The 17,840-nt window shown below is 38.4% G+C and overlaps 1 protein-coding gene across 2 annotated transcripts in view; it reads right to left on the bottom strand.

The window, feature by feature from the left end:
* Positions 1–17,840, bottom strand: part of PLCB1 (phospholipase C beta 1) — a 651,009-nt gene that overhangs the window by 426,962 nt on the left and 206,207 nt on the right. For both annotated transcript variants that reach the window (XM_045832721.1, XM_045832722.1), the window contains exon 3: positions 11,678–11,746. In XM_045832721.1, the coding sequence (XP_045688677.1) occupies positions 11,678–11,746 (69 nt within the window). The remainder of the gene's footprint in view (positions 1–11,677; positions 11,747–17,840) is intronic.

Raw genomic sequence — 17,840 nt, 5'->3', positions numbered from 1 at the left:
AATCCATGTCCAACACATCAGAGGCTCTGTAACTCCCCAACTTATTCAGACATTTCCTGTCTCACAGCATCTGTTAGTATTCCAAAGCACTCACTTGGAGGCAAGGAGTTAACTGTTTTTAAAAAGTATTCCTTGCTCCTGAGAGAAAATAATGTGACTCAATACAGGGTTATACCCATTTATGGCCAACAGTGTTAAGTAAATTCTTCTAGACCCACTGGTCTTACCTAAAATCAGTAATTTTTTGATAGAAAGTAAAATGTCAAGAAACATCTGGATGATGAAGTACCAAAAGGCAGAGAGAAAATGTCTTGGTATGTGAGGCTGAAAGGTGAGTTTCCTGGCTCATTAGATCCAATGACCCTGTTTCACAGTTAAGCACCAACAAATATTCTGCTTAATTGGTGTGATTAGTCCATCTCTTAGAAATCCAGCCCTGGCTGGTGTGGCTCTGGATTGAGTGCTGGCCTGTGAACCAAAGGGGCACCGGTTCAATTCCCAGTCAGGGCACATGCGTGAGTTGTGGGCCAGGTCCTCAGTGGGGCATGCAAAAAAGGCAACTACACATTGATGCTTCTCTCCCTCTTTCTCCCTCCCTTCTTCTCTCTAAAAATAAATAAATGAAATCTTAGAAACCCCTGTGAACATTAATTTCAGTAGTCTTAGTAAACTTTCTTTCTGCCATTAACAAAGATCTGTCACATAGCAAATATTTTACTACATTATTTTGACTTTTAATTGCTACTCTTTATATATGATTGATGCTATTTTTCTTTGGGTGCTGAGATTTCACATTTAAGTAGCTAAGAATGTTAACAATATTTACATCTGGGAAGGAGAAAAAACTATGGTGAAAGTATTCTTTCATTCTTGAAAATACCTACCTACTGTGTGTCAGGTATCACATCCAAAGTCTAAAATTTAGGATTTCATATTTTTATGGTAAGTGGAAGGAACTTAGAAAATTTTAGCTATTTTCCATTCTAAGATGATAAAAATAAATTTCTCAGAATAAACTAGCACTTACTCATAAATTCCTTCCACTGTACCAGCAGCCTCACAAATTAATATCACCACATCACGCATGGTGGCTGGCTAGCCCACTTCAGGTAGGCACATCCTCCATTTTCCTAATGACTCCAAGGTACACACGAATATTACCTTCGGTCCCCAACTTTTACTCCCTTATATCATGTGTCAAATTACAGTCCAGTTTTTCTCCAATGGGAACATGTGACAAATTATATGCCCAATTGCTTTAGAACCTAACCTCCAACAAGAAGGCACTTCAAGTAATATGTATGCTTAGTTACCAGACTCACTGAGTGCTAAGAAGAATAAATAAAAAGTGAACCTAAGGCAGGCATGGGGCTAATCAGCCATCAGTGAGCTCCTAACATGTGTTCATCATTATCATTTGTGTCTTGTCACCAACTGTAATCCAGCTCAGCAGACGACCCTATCTAGCAGGTATTATCTATCCTCACAGAGAATCCAAGGAAACTTCCTATGATCTCACAGTTAATTTGTTCACTGGGATTTGACCTGTGTCTCTTTGACCCCCAAATCTGTTCTTTCATTTCAAAATAGTGCTTCATATTTTGCTTCAACAGCTTCATAGTGCAGAAAAAGATTCCAAGCTGTACTTAACTAAAAGTAAATTGTTCTAAAATTATTTTGACTATAGGGAAAATCTACTTAACTGCAAATCTGGACAGTTTTCTAAATGAGAACTCTAAGTCTTAACAGAACGGGTTGCTATGATGGTCTTCTGAGGGCAGGTGTTTGGCTGCAAAGATAAATATGCTTCAAGTTCATTTCTCTACAGTTAATACATACAGAATAGATTGCCATCTGGAAGTTTAAATATCAGAGCTACATGCAATTTACAATTGAATCCTTATAGCAGGGGTGTCAAACTCATCTTCACTGGAGGCCACATCAGCCTCACTCTTGCCTTCAATGGGCCAGGGCCAAATGTAATTTTAGGACTGTATAAATGTAACTATTCCTTAACAGTTCAACAGAACTGTTCAGCAGAACAAGAGCTCGACACTGCTATTGGATAGAAAAAAGGTACCGGGCTGGATAAAACAAGGTGGGGGGCCAGATTTGCCCATGGGCTTTGTGTATGCCACCTGTGCCTTATAGCAACCAGATAAAGTAAACATGGAAATTATTTCCATAATGCAGATGCAGAAATTGTGTCTCAGAGGTGTGAAAAAACTTGCTGAGTTAAATAGCTAGTTAATGTCTTGAGGCTTTGCCATTTGACCTAAGAACTTGTATACGTAATGTCTTTACTTTGTTGGGCACTTACAATGCATAAAGGCACATGTTGAGTGCTCTGAAGTACAAAAACTAAGTATGAATACACTGATAATAAGAAAACAACATATTCTGCAATAAAAGCATTCTGAAAAAACAATAATGTTTACTTTTGAAATGATTCCCGCTACACATTTCTATCCACTTTGACAATCCCAATGATTATAAAGAAAAAACTACTTATCTGTATTACATCAGTTGTGAAATAACCCTATAATACTACTCCTTTAAAAAATGTAAATCATAAACTTTGCTTTTTCATGTAATGAGGAAATAGTGCTATGGGCTCAGTCATGCTCCCCTAAATCCATATGCTGAAGCCCTAATCCCCAGTACTTCAGAATGTGACTGTAGTTGGGCATAAGGGCTTAAAAGTGGTAGTTAATTTAAAATGAGGTCATTCTGGTGGGCTCTAATCCAACATAACAAATATCCTTGTAAGAAGAGGCAATTAGGACACCAATAGGTACGCAGGGAGGAACTTGTGAAGACAAGGGGAGAAAACAGCCATCTACAAGTGAAGGAGAGAAGCCTGGTGAAAACTCCACTGATAACCTGATCTCAGACTTCTAGCCTCCATTTAATTGGGACTCTTTTTACTTAGAATAATGGTTTTCAAACTTGGCTGAACACGGGAATCTCTCGGGAGCTTTAACGGAAATATTGGTGCTTGAACCCCACACTAGACATTTTGAGTTAATGGATTTAGGTGTGGCCTGGACATTGAGATTTTAAAAGCTCCCCAAGTGCCTCTCATATATCTACATTACATAGAACCAGAGATTGAAAATCCTGACTTAGAGAGCTATTCACTAGGTAGAACGACTCTAAGAAATTAATATCAGATATATCCACAAGATGGCGTACTATTGCATTTCAAAGAATTGAGAAATGTTTGCAAAATGCAAGCCTGTACCCTGCATATAGAAGTGGATTTAGATTGAAACTGTATCAGATAGAAGCACTGATAAAATGAGCTTCATCCTGAGGTTTAGTTAACTCATGCTACTCACCCTGTCTTCAACAGGGGGCCTACTCTGGCCAACAATGAGAATGCTCTTGGCTGCGATGTCTTTCACCAACTATTACCCCTGGACAGAACTGGAGTCTCTCCTTCCCCCTTCACAACCCTTCAGGGACCTTTTAAACTCTTTGGCAAGTGAGGCACTAAGACAGATGCTTGCTATTATACAAAATGCAGAATCCTTATTCAGCCACATATGTGTTCAGTTCACTGTATTTACAGATAGGCACACATATACATACTGAGCAACTGCTCAAATGCTCAAATTTAATGGTTGATAAGAGACAACAAATTTGGGGATTTATACCAGTATCCCAAAAAAGACTTAGCCTATCTGACTGTTTTTTAAAAAGTAAAAAGCTTTTAACCAGTAGAGAAGATAGTCTATATTTTAATGATAGCTTTAAAAATTTTTGCTTATCCACCCACTATGGAATGGCCAGAAGGGTTAGGGGCAGGTAGATAAGACAGAAGAGTTTAAAAGGCAAATATCTACCACGGGGACCATTCCTCTTTCCTTTCTGTGTCCTGATATTTCTGTTACCAAATCTCTGACTAGTTGTATAAGGGCTTTTGTTTCCAAGGAAACCACTGACATCTATGGAATTTAATGAACATTAAAAAAGGAACTATGCCATATAATTTACATCTGTGGATAAATGTGAATAGCTAGCTGTCAAAACCATTACACACACATAATTCTGTGAATTTTTAGTCCTATGTTTCTCCATTTATTAAAGATATAAAGAAATATGCATTTATGGAAACAAAATGACAAAATAAAAAAATAGTCCCAAAAGACAACCATTACACCATGTCAAGTAAATTCAGAAATAGTTGGAACCAAGAATGTGGCCAAAGGTAGATCCACTTAGCAATTGAGTGAAAAAGACAGAAACCTTTATTTTGCTGTATAAAGGGTTTTTTCCTTCTTCCCTGAATTTCAAATATCTACACCAATTTTTACGACTGCAGCTTCATGAAATGGTGAAGTCTGTACAAAGTCAGGGAAACAGCTTATGATCAGAAAAGGGGACAATAAATAAAGCACTCATTTCAACTTTAGGCCTCATGGATGATTCATTGGAACCACTGCTGTATAATATCCAAATAACAGCTCATTACGAGATTTATATATTGGCATCCAGATTCTATGAAGGGCTATTTGGGATTTGACAACACTTAAGTAAATAGCCTATTTAGAGTATTAGCAGGAAATGCTAGTAATACAGTGGGATATTTGAAAGCATATGTAAAATGATATCATCAGTAATACTACAAGTGTGCAAAAGTGAAAAAGAAAAAAAGCTAGAAGGAAATTCCACTTTGTACCAAAATGACTATACCCTCCTTCTTGAGATACTTTTTTAGGAGCCCAGTGCTTGCTCTCTCCTGCTTCTTCTCCCACCTCACTGGCTTCTCATTCTTGCTTGCTTCCTTCTTTTTAATTGTGGCAAAATATTCACACTATAAAATGTATCATTTTGATGACTGTCAAGTGTACAGTTGAGTGACGTTAAGTAAATTTACATTTTTATATTGTGCAATCATCACCACCTTTTATCCCCAGCACTTTTAAATCTTCTATAACTGAAATTCTGTACCCACCAAACAATAACTCCCCATCTCCCCTCCCTAGCACCTGGAATGTGCCATTCTACCTTCTGGCTCTATGAATTTACTATTCAAGGTATCTCAATATAAGTGAAATCACATTATATTTGTCATTTTGTGTCTAGCTTATTTCACTTGGCATACTGTCTTCAAGGTGTATCCATGTTGTAGCTTGTTTCAAAATTTCACTCCTTTTTAAGGCTGGATAATATTCCATTGTATGTATATGGTGTATTTTGTATATCCATGCATCTATTGATGGATGTTTGGGTTGTTTCTGCCTTTTGGTTATTCTGAGTAATGCTGCTACAAATACTGGTGAAGTACAATGTCCGCTTGAGGTCTCCACTTCCAATTTTGGGGGTATATTCCATTCTCAGTCTCTTTTGCTGGTTCCTCTTCACCTCCTCAAAGTCTAAATGGAGGTTCCAATCAGGGTTCAGACATCAAACTGCTGTCTTTTATACTGACATTCCTTAGGAGACCTCACTTGGCTCTAAGCTTCAAATAATTAAAGTTACAACTTCATGACCAGCATTGCCCCTAAACTGAAGGTTTGTCTCTCTAAACATGACATGACTTCTACCTAGAAGTCTAATAGGCAGCTCACACTTTAAATACCCAAAATCCAAACTGGATTTTTCTGTTCATTGCAGGACATGGCAACCAATTTTCTTGCCTTCCAAAGTCAAAACACTTAAGAGTTATACTTGAATCCTTTCTTATTTCTCATGCTTCACATCCAACGCATTAACAAACCCTGTGGTTTGACCCTAAAAAAATTCATATTCTGACATTTTTTTCTACACCTCTTCGTCATCATCACTGCCCAGGATATTTGCAACAGCCATTTAGTTGTTCTCTCTGATGGTTCCTTTGTCCTCCATAGTCAACGCTCTAACAAGTGATGCTTCTAAAGGCTAAAGAAGTCAGAGCTTGTTTTTTCTGCTAAAAAACTTCTATTCCCCTCTTATTCCCCTAGAGGAACAGCCAAAACCCTTAGCATGGCTTATGAAGCCAAAAATAATATGGCCTCTGGCCACCCCCCTGGCTTCATCATTCTTTCTTTCTTGCACTCCACTATACAAGGCCAATAGAAATGGCCTCCTTTCTATTTTTCAAATATTCCAAGCATGCTCCCACCTCAGTGCCTTTGCTTTTGCAGTACCCTCTGCCTGGAAATCTCCTCCCTCCTTTAATTCATACCTCTGCTTATATGACCTTACCTCATCAAGAGAACTTACTCCATCAAGGCTCTACAAAACAGCAAGCCTCTGCACAACTCATGATCAGTGATGTCTGTCCTGCTTTATTCTTCTCAATGGGACCTATTTGTTACCTGTTTTACCCACTGAGAGTGGTGTGGATCTTGTTCATAGGGGTAAAGTCTGTGGTACACACTGCTTTCTAACTCTGCATGTTCAGTGACGTCAGGTTGTGGGTTAATCCTAGAAGGTTGAGAATATTTTACCCCCCAAATTAGGGGACACAATGAATAAGTGGTTACCTTTTTTGGCCATTGTTGTTGAAAGGCAGTTTAGCAGCAGCACCAGTTCCCCATCCCAGAATAGAATGTTATATGAGAGCAGAATTATTTGCCTGTGCTGTTCACCGCTCTTTTCACAGTGCCCAGAACAGTGCCTGGCAAAAACAGGCGCTCAATGACCATCTGTTGGAGCCATAAAGAATGAATTTAAAGGTCGTCATTTTCATATACGATGTAAGAAAACAGAATCTGATCGATTTTTAAGATTTAATTTTACTCTAACCTACTTGATGTGATTCTGGTAATACTACATGCCACCTAGAATTTAACTGCGACCTGGGCATTCATAAGGAATTGTGTTCAAATTAACATTACACATCTGAAATAAACTGTCCTTTACCAATTGAATGAACAGGTTAATTGTCAGCTAAGCACACGAAGCAGTTTTCCTTGCAGAAAACCACAGCAGTATCCTTCAATGATACTGCTGCATGTATTATTGACAGCTGAATGTCAGAGGCACGTAGTTTCATGTCCTAAAGCTGGGAGAGCCTCTCACCATGGAGTCACTCTCTCTGGAGTCCAAAGCAATCCTAGACCTGCTTTCAAGAAGTCATTTTTCCTTTTGTTTATTTGTTTGTCTGTTTACTTGGATATCTCCTTACCTTGCTTAGAAGGTGACCTGATTTTTTTTTAAGTTCACCTGATTTGCTGTGACCAAGTTAAGCAGATTTAGGTCATGTAAACTTGCTGGATGTCAATTTCATAATCTGTAAAATGGAATGCCTCAGCTTGATTACTTCCCATTTTAATTAGAATCAAATATTAACAGAACTTACACCTATTATCATGTACCTACCACCCCCAATTTCATAGATGAGGGAGTAGAGGCACAGAATGAAAGAACAATTCCATTAGGCTCCTAATGGCAGAGCTGACACCAAACCCACATCTCGCCTTTTTCAGTCCCATCGACTTTTCTATACACCTAAGGATGAAATACCTGCTAAGAATCCTGAGGATAAAGAAACTATCTTTTCCAGCAACATTTCCAAAATTTTTCCAACATAACCCATAGTAAAAAAAAAAGAAAAAGAAAATAAAAAGAAAAAACACTTTATGTTGTGACCCAGAACACACACAAACATGAAAGAAGTTTCAAAAAATAAGTTGCTCTGCATAAGACAAAGACATTTTTCATTCTCATCAGACCGATTCCATTTTATTAACACTGCACATGAGCCACCAAATTGATCTGTGGGATCAGAAACCACAGTGATAAACACTCTTTAAAAGCAAAGATCCTTTTGGAATGAAGAACCAGAGAGTATGTGTTTATAGCTGTGATTTTCAACTGATGTGCTGCAAGAATTTTTAAAGCATGCCGCAGCTGACTATTTAGTCAGGGGGCACTGACCTCTGTTCCTTTAGATTGTCAAATTTAAAAAATGACAACAGCCAACACAACAATAGCCCTCCAGTGTGAATGAATCAAAATGATACCTAATTTTTTTGTCAGGTCAGCAAAACATATATTTCTTGGTGAGCCACAGAATTTTAGTAATTAGTTTATGTGTGGCATGAGATGAAAAAGGTTGAAAATCACTGGCTTATAGCATAGACAAGATCTATTACCATAGCACCTTGACCTTTAAATGTGCTTCATAAGCCTGAGAGGGAGGGAGGGTGAGAGCAGGAAAGACAATATAAATGCATTTCAGATTTCAAAGGACAAGGTAGATGCCTCTAACTTTTAGCTTTTATATTTGCATAAAAATCTCCCAATTACTCTTTTTTTAATTTGAGAAATTTCAAAATGGGTAACTTGAACAAAGGCTGTATACAGAAAATCATATCTGGAATTGTATGCATTGTGTTGGGAGCTGACATTTAAAATTCATTAACTGGGTAACACACAGAAGCTTTTCCATTTCTTACAAATGTTATTTCAAATCACAGCAGGCATGGAAAACAGTTCATCTTTAACTAGATTGTGAATTTATATGTGATGAGATGCTGTGAAAAACAAAAACAACATGAATACGTAGATAAATATTTGCAGGATGTCTGGGTATTCTGATACCTGCTCTACAAATGTTCTTCCTCTGTGGTTTGTAAAGCCCCACAGAAAGTCTTCCACTCTGTCTGTCTTCTGTTGCATTGCCTTTCTGTCCTAGGTTTCTGAGCTCTCCTTACTCCAGACTGATATCTTTACACTTTTTAATCTTCCACTGTTAGTCCCACTGCTTTCGTTCTAGTCAACTCAGTGGTCTCTTCTTATTTAGCTTTCCTCCTCCAAACCATATGCCTCCTGCTGTGAGGCGGTCATACCATAGTCACTCTGGAATACTCCGGAACAGTACTTTGGAATACTTTGGTCCCTGACTTAGATAGCTGCAGCTGGGGAATCCAGGATCTGCCAGGGGTGGTGTGGAGAGGGGGACCTGAGGACCTGAGGATAGAAGTCATTTATCTATTCCAGAGGCTTGGAAGCCAGACTGGTGAAATAAAGAAGCTCCTAGACCTTCGTGACATTTTTGGAACAGCTGAATGAGACTTCACCTGGACCCAGCACTTCCACTGAAATTTCCAATACACTCCTATCATTTTTAACAAATTCTGATTTTACTTACCCAGTTGAACTGGGGTTTTCTTTTACAACTTAAAGATTTTTAAACTGATGTGATTACTAGCTTCTTTCTTCCCTATCAATCCACAAACCCCCTTTCAGCCAAGTCTCTTGTCTAATTTCTCTTTATATCATAAACTTTTCCAAATTAAGTGAGTGAAATAAAAGCCAACTTCCTGCAAATATGCCACAAAATTTTAATAAAAATAGATACAAAAAATGATAATGATACCAAAAATAGTGGCTAATAGTACTTATTATATAGTAGTGATAAGTTAACATAATGGTGCTCCAATTTTGCTGCAAATTTACTTTTCAAAACCCAGATGTCCATGCCACACTTGTATCAACTAGATTCTTAGATGATACTAGAATCTCTGGGCATAAGGCACAGGCATCAGCATTTTTTTAAATCTTCACCTGAAGACATGTCTATTGATTTTAGAGAGAGAGGAAGGGAGAAAGAGAGAGAGAAACATATGTGAGACAGAAACATTGATCAGTTGCCTCCTGTACGTGCCCTGACTGGGGATGGAACCCACAACCTAGGTATGTGCCCTGAGTGGGAATGAAACCCATGATGACCAGAGCAAGCATCAGCATTTTTTTTAAAGCTTTCCAGGTTATTCCAGGAACAGTTAAATTTGTGAACTCATCTGTTGAAAGTTTGCTAATAAATTACTTAATCCTTGCAGGATTGCTGTAAAGTACTGGTTCATCATCATCATCATAATCATCATCATTGTTATTATTAATATTATCAAGACTTAACCAATGAGGAAGAAATCTGAGTCTCAGGAAGGTCACATATAATACACAACAGAACCCAGCTTTGAAAATATTAAAGTAGATTGAAGTTCTTGAAAACTATCAAGGAATGGGAAGAAAGAAAGCCAAGAACATGGATAATCCAGAGAGAAAGCAATCTTTGGTAGAAAAATGGTAAAAGCCAGAGTTGTCTGAGTGTCTATCCTCAAGAGAAGCACATTAGGATCTAACAGTGGTTTATCAGCACCGTATAGACCCCAGTTCTGTTCATTTGTCATCATTCCATAGACATTCATCAAATCACATCCATAAATGAAGAATAACTGGTAAGCAGGTGGTGGACTAAAATAAAAAGATTCAAGCCTGAAAAAACTCTCCATATACCAGAGGAACTGACTTATGCTCACAATGCCTAAGGATAAAGGGGGGTCTGATATAGTGTAGGCAATTGTCTTTAACAAATATTGATAATGAAGTTTCAAATTAGGCCAATAAGCTTGAATTTAAAGGTGAACTTTATTACTGTGTGATCAACATACTTCTAACAGGCTTACATAAAATTTGGCTGAAATATGCTTGGCAAAAAAAGAAAAAACATATTCTTTCCTATACTGACAATTGTGAGCAATTTTTAATCATCAACAAATCATTAATGATACAAAATTGAAAACCCAAACCATTGAGGTTCCATTAAATTACTGAGATAAATGTAAATAATATACTGTTTCCACATGAAACACCATTAGTAACCTTCTTGAAAATAACTTTGATTTTTCTTTATCATTCTCACATTTTCATGCAGATAATTTTTAACCCCTTCAGTAATAAAAGCAGTATTTGGGTGTTTGCTCTGTGGCACAATCTGCCAGTGATGGCTGCACTGTTATGTATCTGAAGAATAATTATTCCAGGTGACTTTTTTGTCTTCTTGCATCTCCACAGATAAAACAAAGATACTCTTTGATATCAAAGAAAGCATTTTGACTTTTAAAGAATACAACAAAAAGTTGCAGGCAGATACTCAAATAGAAAATTGCTAGTTTTCTGTCAATTATAGAAAGAGGCAAGAGACACTGAATGGCACCTGTACTGCCCTATTTGCCAATACTCTGTGCTAAAAGGAAGTATTTATAGCATTAAAATTAAAACACAGTGAAGAGTCATTTCTCATTTTGATGATGAGTCAACATATCCTGCTATACCCTATCAGATAATCTAAGTCTACATATATATAAATATATATTCCTTATTCAGCATTTTTTCACCATCTTCAAAAAATAAAGTGCGATCATTGCTGTGACTATTTCTTCATTATGTTTTCCACACCAGAACAAATTGACATTCCACACAGCTGATCCCAAAGCCTGCCGGTCTTCACTAGTAACATGTGCAGAAAGAACTCTTACAGCCTTTTGGCTTCATGGACAGAATGATTTCAATTGCAAAGCATTTGAGCTATCAGGTTCTGTTTATCATGTGTAAAAGGTTACTATAATTATGCTTATGAGGCCCAGAAAGTTTTCAAGTAATTTCAAACACATTTTGACAATTTAGAATTACCGAGCAACTTTAGCATTGTTATTTTTTTTTTCAAACAAAAATAAAGCAAGCCCTTATATCCAACTGCCCGTATACTTGCTCATTGTTTCCATCTTTTAAAAAAGTGGAAGTGTTCAGGGCATACTGGCTTTTTGAAGGACTGGCTGTTTTATTGTGTTTTACAACATCTACAACAGAGAAACTTTTAATTGGGTCAATTAGTTGATACCATGACACAGCTAAGTAATCAAGGCAGCATCCGGTGCGGACACCATGCTCTGCGTCCTACCTTGGGAGCTCTGGCATGTTTCCCACATCTGGCATCCTTGACAAGGCTGAGATCTAACAGCTCCGTCTCCTGGAAGGCAAAAATGTGAAACTGTTAAGCGTCCGCATACATCTCTTTTCTTTGTTTTATATCATTGATGTCACTTTTAAAAATAGATCGTATTTTGCTGTGCATAATGTGCTCCTGTATATATGTGTACCCATGTTTTTGGCCCAAACTTTGAAGAAAAAATCTTCCATTTTAATGTTTTAATTCAATTATTCATTTATTTATACTTAGATACTATTTTTTTGTATTAGGAATTTTAGCATTTATTTTTTTAACATCTTATGGCACAAGGAATTTTATGTAACAGATAATTACAAAACACAAGAACAGATACAAGGTATTTCAGGTACTACCCATGTATAATGCACATTCTTATTTTTCCCTCAAAAATTTGGGCAAAAAAGTGTACATTATACATGGCAAAATACAGTAATATCTTGAGACCTAACTGAAGATTTCTTTGCAGTTGGGATATTTTCCTCTTACACCAATGATGAGTTGTATTAGAATGAAAAAAAAAGATAGCAAACTGCTAACTATTCAGTTTAATATATAGTCTAATACATTTTAAATATAATGTGTGTGGTTTGGGTCTCCAGTTTATCATACAAACCATTGCTAAATCATGATGAATCAGGCCTTCCTGTTTTCCTGTTGAGAAATAATCCTAAGAGTCACTCTGGGTGTAAGTGAGGCTATGTGAGTGGGGTGAGGGATTAGGGGGAAAAGGTAGACGATGATGTTACTCCCCGCAGCTCACAGAATACCCAGCTCACCTGGCCAAGGTGAAAGAGATGGATCTGCCTCCACTACCTACCCCACCCAAGCCTTCTACATACTTACCTATGCCCTGACCTTTTCATTTATTTATTATACTTTTTGAACGCTTATAATATTCAACTCGCTCTAAAGTACTAGACTCATTAAGATACAATCGCTTCTCCAGATGGCCTTGCCATCAAATAGAAGACTAAAAAATGTATATGTGTAAGATCAAGAAGAAAGTGTCAATGTCAAATTTAAAGTTATCTACTATGGAGGTCAGCAGAGGGAAAAGAGTTTTCCCCTGGGGACTCAGAGAAAAGTCCTCAGAGGAGTCACTGAGCATGGAGCGGTGGGGACAGAGGGGGCTGATGCTATACCCTCAGTTGGAGGGTACACCACCAGCAAATATCTATGAAAGAAAGGACTGGAGGTTTGAGTGAAACCTTAAGGTATTCACAGCCATTAGACACTTAAAGAAGGAGAACATTGCAGGGGGTAGGGGTAGGGAGGAGGAGGAACATGGAAAGGCATCCTGGAGTAAGAAACAGCATAAGGAAAAGCATACTTCAGGGTGGTACAAAAGGGAATTCATGTAGGCTACACTTAGTGCTCCATTGCCGGGCACAGCACATATGAAGAAAAGCTGTAGGATATGACACAAGACAGGGATATGGTCAAAAGGACGGAAACTCTGAAAGTCTGGCTAAGGACATCAAGCCATGAGGTTTGTGACTCACAAGTCACCGAGTTAAACAGTGGACTCTACCACCGGCCAGATGGGGCTGTGGCACAATGAGTGGAGTCATCCAACCTGTTTTCTAGACAATGAGCCAGTGCCTGAAGGAATCTAGCCCCCTTCTCCCAGCAGGAGGCTTGGCATTGATTCAGCCACTCACGGACCCTCTGGTCAGGAGTGGCTCTCACTTCCCAGAAACCCCAATGTCCTCAAGTACTGGCAGCTGGGGCTCCCAGAAAACTTAAAACAATTGCCACTAATTCCAAATGTTCAGTGCAAAATGCTCTGATTATTTCCCTTTGCCCAAGGTTGATCTCATGCTTGCTGCACAATAAGGATCAAACAGGAGGAGATGTCCCTCCACTGAAATGCAAACCCAACAGAAGTTACGGCCACAGCACACCTCTTGGTGGGCTGAAGGGAGGACAAGAACCAGTGCCTTCTCGTCTTTTGCTCACCCTGACCATCTTAGCAGATCCCTTACCCCATTCCTCATTACATGTGACTGCGGAAATCCTCCCAAACCCTGGGGTGTGGCGGGCAGCAAGTCAGCAAGGAGTTTTCAGGACAGAGTAATGGGTCCCCTGGTTCCCCTAAGACCACACCATCTAGTATGGAAGGTCGCCTTATGAAGGCTAGAAAAGAATGGTATTAGCCACAGGACCCAGTGCTTCACTTAGGCAAATGCATAATGAAGTCCTCAGACATGAGGAGGTGGAGCTTCTGGCCCAGGTTCTTTACCTCCATGACAACCACCACCAAAATATTTGTTGGAAAAGAAGAAACAGAAAGAGAATCGAGCTCGAAGAATCTTAGCCTAGAACTTGCTGGGTAGAAATTTGAGAAAAGAAAAACCCAGTGAAGGCAGCAATATTGGAAAGAAAAATTAGAGTGATAATATGGAGGTTAACAAAAGGAAATAGAACAGTTATAAACAACTCTAGGATCTCCATCTTCCCCACTGGGACTCAGGAGTTTGGGCAAAATGATAGTGCATTATAGAGATGCTGATTTGAGGGGCTTATCCAAGTGGAAATGTCACTCATTAATTTACTTGAGCATTATTAAATACTGCAGTGTGCCACGTACAGGCTAAGTACTAAAAAATGACAGTAAAAAAAAAAAAACAAAAAACCAAAGCCCAAAGATCTGATACCTATTTTGAGGAGCAAATGCCCCAAACCAATTATTTTACTCTAAAGGAGACATCTTAAGTGCACTGCAGACATGGGCAACAAAGGCATCTTTTCAGCCAAACCATAGAAATTAGAAGTTTTGTGGCCTTATAATTCTGTGTGTTTGGGGATGTGGAGTGTTCAGGGAGAAGAAACAGCAGGCACAAATGCAGAGAGGCAGGAACTGAGTGCAGAAAGCTACAAGTCACTCAGGATACACAGCAGAAATGCCTGGAGAGTTAGCAAAATCGCTCCTGGACTGAACAGTTGTTATGTGGGTGTTCTCTTTACAATTACTCATAAAACACTGATGTCTATGTTTAATGCACTCTTCATATATGTTGTATGATGTTTCACATATATGCAAAATAAAAATCACACATATACATAATGCATTTTTCTAATTTTATAGCAACATTTTTCTATTCAAGAAAATTCTTCCCAGTTGAACAAACAATAGACTCTACTTATTTGCTTATACACACAAAGCCCAAATTAAGTTCACATGGAACTAGATCTTAGCAAGGTACCATTATATAGTCTTCTATATTGCAGATAATGAACGTTGTTTTCTACTTTCAGCCCAAGAGGAAATGTTCATTCCCCAAGTCACAGAAGGGTAGTTAATGCCAGCTGCCCGAGGGATTCATTTCAATACCACAGTGACTAAGAAACTCTCTCCAGCGTGTAAAATTGTGTGTGCAGAAAAACCACCACAGGGCACTATCAACGTGGGTAATGTGGCATGGGAAAGACCCAGGTGGAAAATCTGTCCATGGACTCGATGGGCTAGAAAGCGATGATTAAAATAGTGCCTCCCACTTCTATTAACATGCAACAGCCAGCCCTCTCAAGTTTAACTGCATCCTATTCTCTCCTCCACTACAAAGAAAATGAGCAACCCAGTGCACAGGACCACAAAACATTACCAGCCTCCCTGAAACTTTTTCTAGGTTAATTTTGCCATGCTAACAGTTTTAACAAACTACCCTCGTTATTAGAAAGCAGTGAAATGATCTTTTTCTCAATTCATTTAAGAATTACTGTTTTTCAGCTTTCAGATAAAGAGGTCACATGATTTTTAAGAGGAAACCGGGGTCTGAATAAGGGCCCTAAAATCAAGTAGTCACGTATTCAGTCAATCATTAAGCCATGGCAAGCATCAGTTTCATCATCTATAAAATGAGCATGACCATGCTTTTCTCGCCAGTGACTCTCCAACCTTAGCCTGCATTACAGTCACCTGAAGACTTGTTAAAACTCATCCACTGGGCGCCATCCCTCACAATTTCTGGTTCAGTGGGACTGGGTCAGCCCTGGAAACCCACACCTCTCATAAGCTCTCAGGTGATGCTGCTGCTGCCGGTCCACAGGCAACACTTTGACAAGCACTGATAGGTACTCATTCATAGGTTATTATGATAAAGCTTTTTAGGTGAACATGATTGATAAAACTATACATTACTTATGTGTTATAGTATATTGTATGAAGAAGAATCTATAATTGTAATTTCTTTATATAGGGAACTGTCAAATAAAAATATTATACCTACTAAATGCAAAAATGTGCCATTAGGTAAATGTACCATTAGGTAAATAATCTTCAATTTGATTTAATTGAAGAAAAACTATTGAATCACAAAAGCCATCAACTCCTAATAAGTGTGTTTAGCATAAAATTTTACCCTATACAAGTAAAAGTCTCTAATTATTTAGAAATTTAAGCAACAATTGAAATAATGTTATCCATGTTTGCTGAAAATGCTATACTATAAAACCTTTACATCCTATTATTTCATAACACCTTAGAAAAGCAAAAGAAGGAAAGTTTTGGTTCTCTCTCAACTCCAAGCTCTTACAACAATGGAAAGGGTACTGTGGTCCCCAAAGACCTGTGGGGTACCTGGATAAGTAAAAGAACAATGAACTAACAGACCCCCTTTATTTGCAAGGTACACAATGGCCCCCTTAGGATATCACACTCCTAGGTCTCCCCCATCCACAGTACATCTACGGAAGTGAGGACAGAAGTGACCTCTCACTTTGTTGGTACTGATAAAGGTGCATCGACAGTAATTCAGAGTTTATTTTTGATATTTTCAATGAGTGATGAGAGAACTGAGAGAAGCAAACTAAGGAACAACTAAATTGTCTCCGATGTTTACTATTCAGCAGAAAGATTTTAATCCATCAGCCACAGACACACTGTGAGGTAGATGAGCCATGAAATGCACTGCAAACTCAGGGAAGAATACAATTTAAAACTCAAGTCTTTTCCAGAATACCAATTTCTGTGCTCTGTTACTAAATTCCATTAGTTACCCACTATAATAACATGCTTCAGGTTCACACAATATATAATCAGAGCAGCAATTACAGTCATAAGCATTTCACAGGGAAGATACTAATGGCTGGGTGTGGGGTGATTATGTATACCTCTACATGTGGTACGTTCATTAGGTTGTTCAATCTCCATTTCCCAGAAGTAGAAGACATTAATAAGTTTTATTGACTGCTAACTTCACTAAAATGCCCAGTGTTGACTATCTTAAATGGAAGGTTTTAATTCAAAGAAAAGCAAATGAAATAGACTCAGCTCTTAGTTCCATAAGTTTATTATACATCGGAGGGAGTGGAAAATCTGGGTAGGGTACTTTTCAAAAAAATTCCTACGCTCTCTCTCACTTGGTCTCCTGTTTCTTTTGTTCCCTCAACTATATCTCTTTCTTTTCCCCACGATATGCACTGAGTCTCAGAGTAGGAAACACCAATGGAATGGCATACATAGGCCATCAGTACCAACCACAGTGGAGAAAATAGAAAAGTGGCACAAGTGGGTTTTGATAAATAAATCTAGGGTGAGTGTAGTGCAAATTTCATTGAACTAGGAGGCAGAAAACTCAACTTGTCACTTGGAACTGTCCTTTGGAACCTGTGTACTATGTAGCAAGTTCCTACAGATGTCTGTGCCTTGTGTGTTTGTCCGTCAAACATAGATGCAGGTGCCCGGACACCCTCCTCATTGGGCTGCTGCTAAATGCACTGAAATATTAAACCAACACCTCCCCTTAGAAAACAGGGAGAACTGCACACAGACACATTCTTAGGCTTGTGATATTTTCCCGTCCAATCAGATGCCTTAAATTTAACTATAAGAGGTAACATTTTCAAAAGAGGACCTGGAAGTGAGAGACTTGAAGCAATAGCAGAGATGCTAGCCTACTGGCAGTGTTGTTTATTGCCGATGAAAAGGGAAAGCATCTCCAAGCTAAGGGCCTCACTCCTACAGTGACAAAGTACTGAATTACGGTAACTACCTGACTGAGCTTGGAGGAAGAACTCCAGTTCCAGATGAAAAGCAGCCCTGCAGACACTTTTAATGCAGCTTTGGGAGACCCAGAGCAGGTGAGACCCATTCAAACTGTAAGATAATAAATAT

Source organism: Phyllostomus hastatus, unplaced genomic scaffold (genome assembly GCF_019186645.2).
Source record: "Phyllostomus hastatus isolate PE091 unplaced genomic scaffold, TTU_PhHast_1.1 phas_contig_17, whole genome shotgun sequence".
NCBI lineage: Eukaryota > Metazoa > Chordata > Mammalia > Chiroptera > Phyllostomidae > Phyllostomus > Phyllostomus hastatus.
This window is presented reverse-complemented; position numbering and strand designations above follow the sequence as displayed.